This window comes from Euprymna scolopes, chromosome 45 (genome assembly GCF_053919585.1).
Source record: "Euprymna scolopes isolate OS-2025 chromosome 45, ASM5391958v1, whole genome shotgun sequence".
In the NCBI taxonomy this organism is placed as follows: Eukaryota; Metazoa; Mollusca; class Cephalopoda; order Sepiida; family Sepiolidae; genus Euprymna; species Euprymna scolopes.
Window position 1 is genome coordinate 51,384,524 of NC_136526.1, and position 12,987 is coordinate 51,397,510.

A 12,987-nucleotide genomic window follows, 5' to 3' on the forward strand; every position below is an offset into this window, starting at 1 on the left:
TGTAACGGTGTGAGTCGCCGTCCATCAATTCATAATCAGGATCTACTCATTTTTAAGACCGAGTTTGCAAATGCAGCAATCTCTAGGAGTCGAAAGTAGTAGAGTATCGGTGGGACCATTAAATTTAAGCAGATCTTAGATTAACAGATTTCCACCAAGTCACATACTTACATAAATAGAATAAAAAATATGAATAACTCCGGAAAATAATGACACTTGACAAAGAACTCGAGATCGCCATATTTATATGAAATAACAACATTTATTTATGTGTTAGAGAAATATTAATTCAATTCGTCTCAGCGTAAATATTTTCTTGTAAGAAATATTTATTATACAAGCTTAACTAGATAAGGATTTCATGAAAATGGCATGAAGTTTAAGATTACTGATTTTTTATGGACAGAGTATCACACGTGGCTAAAATGTGGTTATTTTCTGAGAGGAAAACAGTCATTAAACCGTGTAAACGAAATGCTTGTCTTCGTGTGTTCATCATATAAGAAAACAGTAGTCCAACAAAAGAAAGTTGAAATTCTCAGTCGATATAATAATTTTCTTTGATAAGAATTTACGATTCATGTGCTTGGCACGCAAATTCAAGACAGGGAATTTTAATGCTTTCCAAGGGCGGAGTTATTTTTAGATCTAGACTCAAAGAAGAAACTAGAACAAAATTAAACTGATTTAACTTTTGCAGGCAAATTCTTATATACAGGTGTTCTCGAACATTCCCGCCTGTTTGCTGTATCACTGTACGTGGAACGCAACATAGTTCCTTTATTCCATACATGCCGATGGTCAAATTGCAATCTTGTGTGTCTGCGCGCTCTGATATATGTGGGCGTTGAAATGGTGATTGCTAGGAAACTGTCTCTGCTGAAGATTTTTCCAGTCGTATGTGGCGGTTGCTACAAATATAAAAATGGCAGATTTTTTTCCTAATCATAAGGAAAATAACCAAAGTAAACATTAAAAATATAGCGAGAAAATAAGTACAAATATACATTATACCTTGTTAAATTTTTTGTTTAATCATTAGTCAAGTAAAAATTGAAATATAATGAAAAAGACATATAAGTGTGTACAGAAAAAATATATCACATTTAAGCAGACAACACCTAAAATAATTAACTTCCAGTATCTATGTATGAAAAGTGAAAATTTTTCCTTGATGATAACAATTTATTAATTTTCAATATCGTAATTTGTAGCCAGAAAAAAAAGTTATTTTAAATTAATTCTATTAAATTCCTCTTTATTCTAAGAAAAATGAGTTGTTTATTTCCTTAAACTAGACATTATTTAAATTTTAACTAAATCTTTAATTTAACTTTATCAGACAAATATTTACAATTCAAATTTTTTGTATGGAATTATAAACTAAAAATCACTTTGTATCAATCGAAAATTGTTACAGCAGCAAAATCTCCTGGCGTAGGATTTAAAATCTACCATCTTCCTTGCTTGTCAAATCACAAGCCAGCTATCAGTCAGGTGACCGAGTATATAAAACATAAAACCGGCAACAAGCTCTCTCTCTCTCTCTCTCTCTCTCTCTCTCTCTCTCTCTCTCTCTCTCTATATATATATATATATATATATATATATATATATATATATATATATATATATATATCGCTACTGCTGGCAGCAGGTATAGCCTGGACCCTTTGAGACCAGGCTAACGTGAGTACGTACAAGCCAACATAGCTATCTTCAAACACCGACTTACTTCCATGAGCGGTTCACACATACTTTCTTTCGTACCATGGGATTCTAATCCTTTGCTCCTGTTTCTACTAGCGGACACACGCTTCTACCACACCTATCCATGGAACACTTTTCTCTCTCTTTCAACATGCCTGTTGGATATCTAATCTGAGTCTCCACATCAGAAACTCTTTTCATGACTACGATAAATACAAGTGCGCATGAACACTGACCTCTCCTACTACCCCTACAATACATAAACACACTTTATACTTTGCTCTTTCTCCGTCACCAGGCCTATCTACATTGCAGGACAATCTAATCCTTTTGTCCCAACTACTACTGATTACAAAACGTGTATACTGAACTATTGTCTCCATAACAAGCCGGTATAATATTCAATTTATCTGTACGCACAAGAACACTTCCAGTTACTAACCCATTTCTCTTAGGGACATGCTATTAACGAAGATCACAAATAAAGTTGCTTTTAAATATTAGAATGAAATTTCCTGACTTTGTCTTCTCCTACAACTTTTGTATTTAATATTAACAGATTATTATACGCCGAAAACAAAGAAACTTAATTACCTTTGAACTCAAAATTGTTTCAGTAACTTGGTTTATAAATTATATTTTTGTTCTAACAATCAGTGGCGTAGCAAGGGGCGGGGAGGCGGGGCGGTCCGCACATGCTTAAGGGGGCCATTTTGAGAGGGTAAAAAAATAAACATAAATGAAAGCTAACAAAAAATCTGAAATTTTATGCCAATATGGTTGTAAAATATCGAGGCTTTTAGAAATATCGGAATCAGAAAAATGTGTCCTTATTTCATGTGCGACACACGTCAGGGGCGGCATTTTGAGAGGTTCAGAATAGAAAATAGAGAAAATAAATAAAAGCTAACAAAAAATCGGAATTTTTTTTACCGAAAAGTTTTTAAAAATCGGAACTTTTGGAGGTATTGGAATGTGAAAAATATGTCCCTATTTTACGCGCTGCCCATGTCAGAGGGTGGCATTTTGAGAGGTTAAAAATAGAAAATAGGAAAAAATAAATAAAAATTTAAAAAAAACTAACAAAATATCTAAAATTTTATACTGAAAACTTTGTAAAAAAATCGGAACTTTTAGAGGTATTGGAATCGGAAAAATGTATTCCAATTTTACTAGCGGCCCATACCAGGGGCGGCATTTTGTGAGGATAAAAATAGAAGAAATAAATAAAAGCTAACAAAAAAATTGAAATTTTATACCGAAAATTTGTAAAAAAAATCGAAACTTCTGGAGATATCAGAATCGGAAAAATGTGTCCCTATTTTACGAGCAGTACATGTCAGGGGTGCATTTAGAGAGAAAATAGAAAAAATAAATAAAAGTTAACAAAAACTCTGAAAGTTTATACTGAAAAGCTTGTAAAACATCGGAACTTTTGGAGGTATTGGAATCGGAAAAATGTGTCCGTAATTTACGATTTCAAAACCGATTGTTGTTATTATTTTTAATTTAATTTTTCATTATTGGTACTAATGATAAATATTTAATGTCTTTTAATTATCACTAAATCTAAAATGATAATAAGATCCAAATACGATGTAAATTTATTTTATTTGTAAAACCAGTTTTAAAAAAAGTTGCATAAATGCTCTAGGTAACCTTTCAAAGAAAGCAGTTGATTTACATGTTCCAAAAAATGTTGAAAAATTAAACAAAACATTTTTGTCAGGAAAAATACTTTCAAACATCACTAAATCATTTTTTTACATGGAGTTCACTACTTATCAAGGCCCAATGGCCACTCAGGGATAAGGGTTATTGTGTGTACAGTAATCAAAGGGATAGTGTAGCAATAGTATTGGAGAATTGGAAAGGTGTCATTACTTAGGGGGGCGGTTCATCAGGAATTTGTTTGTGTTGGACTTGAAGACATCCAGGTTGAAGTTGGGAGGGAAACAGGCAAGCGGAACAGAGTTCCACAGGCGTGCAGTTCTAAGAAAGAAGCTTTGTTCATGGTATCTACGTTTTGATTAATTAAATCATTAAATGATACAATGGAAAAATTAGCAAAGAAAATTATGTTGTGGTAAAAAAAGTTATTGGAAGTTGTCATTGCTCTGAAACAACTTACAGAAGGAGAAACTTCAACCATAAGATCAGATGCATCTTTAATTCTCAACTCGGTATTGTTGTTTCCGTTTCTTTTATTTTTGAGCCTTTGGAAAACTATTCTCCCAGAAATCAATGATGCTTAGAAGTATCTTCAAGAAAAGGGGCTGGATCTGCAATAAAGTTCTGTCAGGCTGAAGCGTTGAGAGATTGCCTTCTTCAGAATATAGAAAAGATGGTGGACACTGCAAATGACGAGTCAAAACAACTCTGCTCTGAAATGGGGATAAACATGGAGCATCGTATCCGCAAAAAGAAACGAATGGGTGGTGAACGATTGACTAGGCTATACCTAGGAAAGATAACACGATATTGGTTCATGTTACATTTAAACATCTGCATACAGTACAAAGAAGATGGACGGAAGGGAATTTAAAAGTCTAGATGTTTGAGGGAAGAAACTGTTAAAATAGAAGGCTTTCAAGTATTTAGGTACTTTAATAGCGAAGGGGTGTGATTTTGTTGCTAAGTGAGTTTGTTCAGGATATATATGTCACAAGTTCATCAGATCACATTCCATTAAAATACTTGTAAAACGTACAGAGATAACAAGATTGTAGCAATAAGGCAGGGCTTGGTGCTTAGTTGACAAAGTGGAACCTATTAGATTGAAGACTATTTTTAGACCTTATATAAGAGGGAGACTATTGGTAGATGCACCAGCTCAGATGTGACGACAATACTTCATGCATTGGCGAATGGTAAACTTGTATATGTACAGGATACTCTTAAGTGTGAGTAGTCTTCTAGTACAATAGAAGGAAAGCCACCTTCTTTGCAGCAGCCTTCACAATGTCCTCAGTGTATTTGTTCCAGTTTATATTGCCCGTGAATGTTAAGCCGAGGAGTTTGAAAAGAATTCTAAGGTAGAGTGTTATTTGTCATGGATATCAGTGGTTGGAGAGGCGTCTTGTAATGTTTTAAGGGGACCAGCTCTTTTACTAGCATTAAATGTTCCTATTTACAATGCCTCCCCACATGACAGAGATAGACACCAGGGTCGTTTTTTAATGTGGAGAAAAGGAACAAAAATAAAAATTGTCTCAGTCGTGAAGGATTTCTCCTCCACTGACAGAGAACAAGAAATTGAAGTGCAGTATCTGAAGAACAGATACTACACTTTGATCTTGTCCCGAATGTTACCTCTCTTGTATTGCCACATTCCACTATGGTCTGCATTTGGTTTTCTATTCTGCTATTGTCTTAGATTTGAGCATATCCGTTTTTCCCTTATGCATGGTATAGAGCGTTGTATCATCAGCAAATATATCCATCTCGGTCATAATTTTATCAGGGAGAACTTTAAATAATAGAAATAGTGGTCCAAAGCCCGGGGCACTCCTGCATAAATGTTACGATGTTTGGATATTAATCCATCAATAACAATATAAACGATCCTATTGTCTTAAAAGGGTTTAATTATATTTTACATAGTCTAATTATACCATACAATTTAATTTTTATTAGCAGCCTTTTGTGCCAGACTTTGTTAAAGGCCTTGGATATATCAAGAGCTACAGCCCTTGCTTCATTTGCCTATCCAGTGCATGCTACATGTGTTTAGAGACGACTTCAAATATCTGTAGTAGAACAACATTGCTTAAACCCACATCGTTTGTCAGGTAGAAGATTAGCTTTTTGTTTTAAATGACCTTTACTTCCCAATGATAAAGACTTTGATACACAGTCCCGGATTATTTGCTCTCTCGATCTCATACAACATGAGAAGTGTAGTACTTATCGTACAGGACCTTTCAACAACCACAGCCTTCACCAGAATCACCACTGAGTACTAAGTAACCAACTGGAAGTAAGAACAGCCGAATTTGGTAAAGTGGCCAACTACACATAGTTTCAGGGGCAAATTTATATAAATATAAATCTTTGTTTTTTTCATTAACTTCTACCTTTTCTCCCCAGATTCATTTGACTCTAACGTTGACACATAAAGAGACATATTTTATTTCTTTGGCTAAGCATGAAAGTAAAATTTAGAGATATGTTTTTAAAAGCCATGATTTCTTTTCCTTAAATAATAACGGGTTTCTTATGGTATTTCCGACAGGTAATACTCAAAGATAATTAGATGTCTTACTTTATTTTCAGGTTTTCTACAACATGTGTTTAACATAGGCAATAACACATTTCTGTGAAGAGGATCTAAATATTCAAAGCGGAAAGATCAGCAATTTTTTTATGTAGAGTTTACAACATTTTTGGTATTAGTCAACCAGTTGTATTAGTAATTTTTTAAGTTCTTTATAATTATACAAGTTACTTCATTGATTAATGGAATATAAGTAGTGGAATTTTCTCGTATTTCATTACATTTTGAAACATAATGTATATCTTGTAAAAAGATAGCATAATTCACATAAATCTGGTTTCTTATATATACTTACATGTGCTTTTTATTTAATTTCTGTTAAACAGATAAATTCTTCATAGGAATTGTTTCTATCGAGTATATATTCGCATATGTGGCTTATGTTTAAGGTTTTCATTGCAAAATATGTGTTTGAATGTGTTGAAACATATGCTGTAACACTGTAAAGGAACCAAATGATTGAAATATGTATTTCTTTTTAGCAATTTTTTAATATTTTTTTAGAAGAAGATTGCACCACATAATTTAAAAAAGACAGTTCTTATGAAAGTAGTTTCTTTGTCATGTGTTCGCATATGTCTGAACATATGAGACTTAGTTATGTAAGAAAGGCCACATACTTCACAATAGTTTTTCTCCAGTATGCATTCTCACTTGTTTCAGCATATTTCTATGAAAAAGAAGAACCACATACTTAAGAGTATGGTTTCTCTCCAGTATGTGTTCGCATATGTTTTAATAGTGTTACTGTGTAAAAAATGGACCACATATTTCACAAGGATATGGTTTCTTTCTTTGTACATGTTCTCATATGTGTAAAAGAGGAACCACATATTTCACAAGGATATGATTACTCTTCAGTATGCGTTCATGTTTCAACATAGTTTGTTTCTCTGAAAAAACACCACATATTTCACAAGGATATGGTTACTCTCCATTATGCCTTTGCATATGTTTCAACATTGTTTTTTTCTGCAAAAGAAGAACCACATACTTAACAAGAATATAGTTTCTTTCCAGTATGTGTTCGCATAGGTTTCAACATAGTTTGTTTCTCTAAAAAAACTCACATATTCCACAAGGATATACTTATTCCCCATTATGCCTTTTCACATGTTTCAGCATTGTTTTTTTCTCTGAAAAAGAAGAACCACATATTTCACAAGAATATGGTTTCTCTCCAGTGTGTGTTCGCATATGTTTAAGCATAGTCTGTTTCTGTGCAAAAGAAGAACCACATATTTCACAAGAGTATGGTTTCTCTCCAGTATGCGTTCGTATATGTTTCAGCATCGTTTGTTTCTGTGCAAAAGAAGAACCACATACTTCACAAGAATATGGTTTCTCTCCAGTATGTGTCTGCATATGTTTCACTATAGTCTGTTTCTGCGTAAAAGAAGAGCCACATAATGTGCAAATATACGGTTTCTCTCCAGTGTGTGTTCGTACATGATACACCAAATTTTGTTTACTTTTAAAAGAAGAACCACATATTTCACAAGAATGTGGTTTGTCCTTAGTATGTGTTCTCATATGTGCCAACATATTAGTTTTCCATGTAAAAGAAGTACCACATATTTCACAAGAATATGGTTTCTCTCCAGTATGAGTTCGCATATGTTTCAACATAGTTTGTTTCTCAGAAAAAGAAGAATCACATATTTCACAAGGATATGGCTTCTCACCAGTATGTGTTCGCTTATGTTTAAACATTGTTTTTTTCTCTGCAAAAGAAGAACCGCATATTTCACAAGGATATGGTTTCTCACCAGTATGTGTTCGCTTATGTTTAAGCATATTCTGTTTTTGTGCAAAAGAAGAGCCACACACTTCACAAGAATATGGTTTCTCTCCAGTATGTGTTCGCACATGAATGATCAAATTTTGTTTACTTGTAAAGGAATGGCTACACACTTCACAAGAATATGGTTTCTTCTTACTATCTGATTTAGAGTTCATTTTTAAAGTCGAAATATTTTTGATACTTTAGTACAATTTCTTCTCTTTTTGCTTGCTTAATAAACGGAATGAACAAAGAAACATTCACGTTTTTGTCAAATGTTTCTTATGTTTTCAATGTAGAAGATAATTGAAGGGAATTATGATTATCAAAATTCAATTAAATAACGGTAAATGTCAATGTATTTTAATGGATAACTGTAGTAAGTGTTTCTTTCCTATTATTTTAGATGCATAAAGTTCTGTATTAATTGAATAACCTATGAGTACATTAGCCATATGCATTTGTGACAAGTGGCTTTTGAATAATACTATGAATAGAAATATTTTGATACGTGAAGTAGTTTTCCAATATATAATCGTAAAGATCAATTTGACAAAACATAAAAACTCATACGTCCACAAGAGTATAGCTCTCGGGTTTCCAGCTGTTTAGGAAATTTGCATATAATTTCCTTTGTATTGGTGGTTTTATATTCTGCAAAATAAAAATAAAAGATAAATGGGGAGAAAATATGTATTTTATCGATATTATTTACAAAATAATTTTTTTTGGAATAAATTAGAAATAAGCCTCAGCAAAAAAAATTATTACAAGCAACTTTTATAAGGAAATATCAATTCATTAATGATTAAATTAAATATATAAGGAGGATATTTTTGCAATATGTATGAATTAAAAAAACAAATTAATTTATTTGAAATAATATTAAACTAAACATCCAAAAAATTAATGTAAAAATATTTATATTTTTTATGACTATAGTTTTCAAAAGTTTTATCATCATATGTCATATATTTAGTTGTCCTAAATAAGCTATTTGGGGGGATTATTTTTTACTTAAATACAAAACAATTTTGTATAACAATTGTGCTAAAATAAAACAGTTGCAATCAAAATATTTCGACACTTGGTGATTAACTGGATTTTTATGAAAATCTTACATATTGTTTATACATGTATAAATTTTTTATTTATTTCAATCATTTTCATATCATTCAGTAACTGAAGAAGTAAATGAACATGCTTTAATTATAAATCCAGTTATATTTAAATAAGTTATTCTTTATACTGCTGGGTCATATTTTTTATGATTGGCACAAAAAGACCAGGCCCCAAACTAATTAGTTTAGGCAGAACCTGTCTCTTTTTATAATTAACAGGGGCTCGAATGTGTCATGCATAATTGGTATAACTAATAAAACCGTATAAAATATTACTGCTAAGGTGACTGTCATAAAAGGAACAAGTTTTTTTAACTAGATAGTGTTGTATGCAGCTTTAGAGGAAATGTTTAAGAAAACTGAAAACAATGATGGTTTAAGAAATGGAAAGAAATATTGGCTGAATGAAAGTAATTTTGATTGAAAAAAACAGTAAAGCAACCGAATTACAATTGTGACATGATGAATAACAATTGTAGATTGAAGTTAATGTCAAACATTGCATCCTTCTGCCTGTTTTACAAGCATTTTAATGGTGAATTCCTTAACAAACTACAAGCCCTTGTACCCTCACGACATAAATAACCCTGTCAAACCTGACAAGCAGCAAAGTCTGACCTCTACACAGTAGAGATCCCTAGAAGAAAGCCTTCTACTCAAATAGTTTTTTTTCCCCAGAACTGCTAGACTCTGGAATTCTTGTCTGTGTTCCTACTTCCTCAACTGTTCTGACATGCAGAAGTTCAAGTGTAATGTAAAAATATATCTTGCTGCTCAACTCCCTTCATGATATCCCTGCAACTTATGTTCCTGATAGAAGCTCCCCACATTGTTTGGAGTGAAAATATAATAAAAAAGTTTAAGAAAACTTTGAAAAGAAATGATGGTTTAACTGTAATAAAAAAAGAAACATTTGAGACTAGATAATGTTCTATGCGGCTTTACATAAAAAATGATTAAGTAAACATTGAAAAAAAATTATTGTTTAAGATTGGAAAGCAATGATGGTAGAATGAAGACTTAAAAGAAATTATGATTGAAGAAACGAATAACAAATGTGGCATGATGAATAACAATTGTAGATTGAAGTTAATGCCATAGATTTAAGACTTGTTAACTTTGTATACAGCTTTACATGAAATAAATGTTTAAGAAAACAATGAAAGCAATGATGGTTTAAGAAAGTTTGAAAACCATGGTGGTTGAATGAAGACTTTTACGATTGAAGAAACATTAAAACAACTGAGTAACAAGTGTGGCATAATGAATACCAATTGTAAAATGAAGTTAATGCCATATATTAGTCGTGTTCACTCCAGCCAATCTGTAATTGAATGGGTTGAGATAGTTGAGCATTTCAATCGATATTCATTCAATAATTACGCTACTTTAACTTCATCCTAAATTCTAAGATAACTTTGTTTTTAGGTGGTTCAAAAATATCACCTCAAAAAGTAGAATTTTCTTGACGGAAGGGTACTTTTAAATGTAGATATAATTTATTGTTTTAATTTGACAAGCTTGTAAATTTTTTCCCTTTATGTATTTTATCAGAGACTTTGATAAATTCATTGTGACATATTCATGCATATTTTAAACTATTGCAAAACCCGAGAAAGATATAATAAAGCATACAAAGTGACGTCAAAGCAGCTCCAGGAAAATGAAACTTACTCATTCCTTTGAAATCTTTAAATATTAAACAGTGAACTGAGAAGCACCATCTAGACATTTAGCAAGTAGATGCAAAAAAACATATTTTAACATTTCAAAACGTTTGATAAGGTGATAGAAAAGTGAGCTCTAAATGATTTACTTGGATTCACCAATAAAAAATACACAACAAAATTAATTATTATTGTTTAAGATTGGAAAGCAATGATGGTAGAATGAAGACTTAAAAGAAATTATGATTGAAGAAACGAATAACAAATGTGGCATGATGAATAACAATTGTAGATTGAAGTTAATGCCATAGATTTAAGACTTGATAACTTTGTATACAGCTTTACATAAAATAAATGTTTAAGAAAACAATGAAAGCAATGATGGTTTAAGAAAGTTTGAAAACCATGGTGGTTGAATGAAGACTTTTACGATTGAAGAAACATTAAAACAACTGAGTAACAAGTGTGGCATAATGAATACCAATTGTAAAATGAAGTTAATGCCATATATTAGTCGTGTTCACTCAAGCCAATCTGTAATTGAATGGGTTGAGATAGTTGAGCATTTTAATCGGTATTCATTCAATAATTACGCTACTTTAACTTCATCCTAAATTCTAAGATAACTTTGTTTTTAGGTGGTTCAAAAATATCACCTCAAAAAGTAGAATTTTCTTGACGGAAGGGTACTTTTCAATGTAGATATAATTTATTGTTTTAATTTGACAAGCTTGTAAATTTTTTCCCTTTATGTATTTTATCAGAGACTTTGATAAATTCATTGTGACATATTCATGCATATTTTAAACTATTGCAAAACCCGAGAAAGATATAATAAAGCATACAAAGTGACGTCAAAGCAGCTCCAGGAAAATGAAACTTACTCATTCCTTTGAAATCTTTAAATATTAAACAGTGAACTGAGAAGCGCCATCTAGACATTTGGCAAGTAGATGCAAAAAAACATATTTTAACATTTCAAAACGTTTGATAAGGTGATAGAAAAGTGAGCTCTAAATGATTTACTTGGATTCACCAATAAAAAATACACAACAAAATTAATTATTATTGTTTAAGATTGGAAAGCAATGATGGTAGAATGAAGACTTAAAAGAAATTATGATTGAAGAAACGAATAACAAATGTGGCATGATGAATAACAATTGTAGATTGAAGTTAATGCCATAGATTTAAGACTTGATAACTTTGTATACAGCTTTACATAAAATAAATGTTTAAGAAAACAATGAAAGCAATGATGGTTTAAGAAAGTTTGAAAACCATGGTGGTTGAATGAAGACTTTTACGATTGAAGAAACATTAAAACAACTGAGTAACAAGTGTGGCATAATGAATACCAATTGTAAAATGAAGTTAATGCCATATATTAGTCGTGTTCACTCCAGCCAATCTGTAATTGAATGGGTTGAGATAGTTGAGTATTTCATTCAATAATTACGCTACTTTAACTTCATCCTAAATTCTAAGATAACTTTGTTTTTAGGTGGTTCAAAAATATCACCTCAAAAAGTAGAATTTTCTTGACGGAAGGGTACTTTTAAATGTAGATATAATTTATTTTTTAATTTGACAAGCTTGTAATTTTTTTCCCTTTATGTATTTTATCAGACTTTGATAAATTCATTGTGACATATTCATGCATATTTTTAACTTTTGCAACACCCGAGAAAGATATAATAAAGCATACAAAGCGACGTCAAAGCAGCTCCAGGAAAATGAAACTTACTCATTCCTTTGAAATCTTTAAATATTAAACAGTGAACTGAGAAGCACCATCTAGACATTTGGCAAGTAGATGCAAAAAAACATATTTTAACATTTCAAACCGTTTGATAAGGTGATAGAAAAGTGAGCTCTAAATGATTTACTTGGATTCACCAATAAAAAATACACAACAAAATTAATTATTATTGTTTAAGATTGGAAAGCAATGATGGTAGAATGAAGACTTAAAAGAAATTATGATTGAAGAAACGAATAACAAATGTGGCATGATGAATAACAATTGTAGATTGAAGTTAATGCCATAGATTTAAGACTTGATAACTTTGTATACAGCTTTACATAAAATAAATGTTTAAGAAAACAATGAAAGCAATGATGGTTTAAGAAAGTTTGAAAACCATGGTGGTTGAATGAAGACTTTTACGATTGAAGAAACATTAAAACAACTGAGTAACAAGTGTGGCATAATGAATACCAATTGTAAAATGAAGTTAATGCCATATATTAGTCGTGTTCACTCCAGCCAATCTGTAATTGAATGGGTTGAGATAGTTGAGCATTTTAATCGATATTCATTCAATAATTACGCTACTTTAACTTCATCCTAAATTCTAAGATAACTTTGTTTTTAGGTGGTTCAAAAATATCACCTCAAAAAGTAGAATTTTCTTGACGGAAGGGTAC

The 12,987-nt window shown here is 31.5% G+C and overlaps 1 protein-coding gene across 1 annotated transcript in view; it reads right to left on the reverse strand.

Annotated features, from left to right (window-relative positions):
- Positions 1 to 3,304: 3,304 nt before the first annotated feature.
- Positions 3,305 to 12,987, reverse strand: part of LOC145269186 (uncharacterized) — an 87,024-nt gene continuing 77,341 nt past the window's right edge. Inside the window, exon 8 of the mRNA XM_080124799.1 lies at positions 3,305 to 7,970. Coding sequence (XP_079980925.1) covers positions 7,076 to 7,970 — 895 coding nt within the window. The 3' untranslated portion in view covers positions 3,305 to 7,075. The remainder of the gene's footprint in view (positions 7,971 to 12,987) is intronic.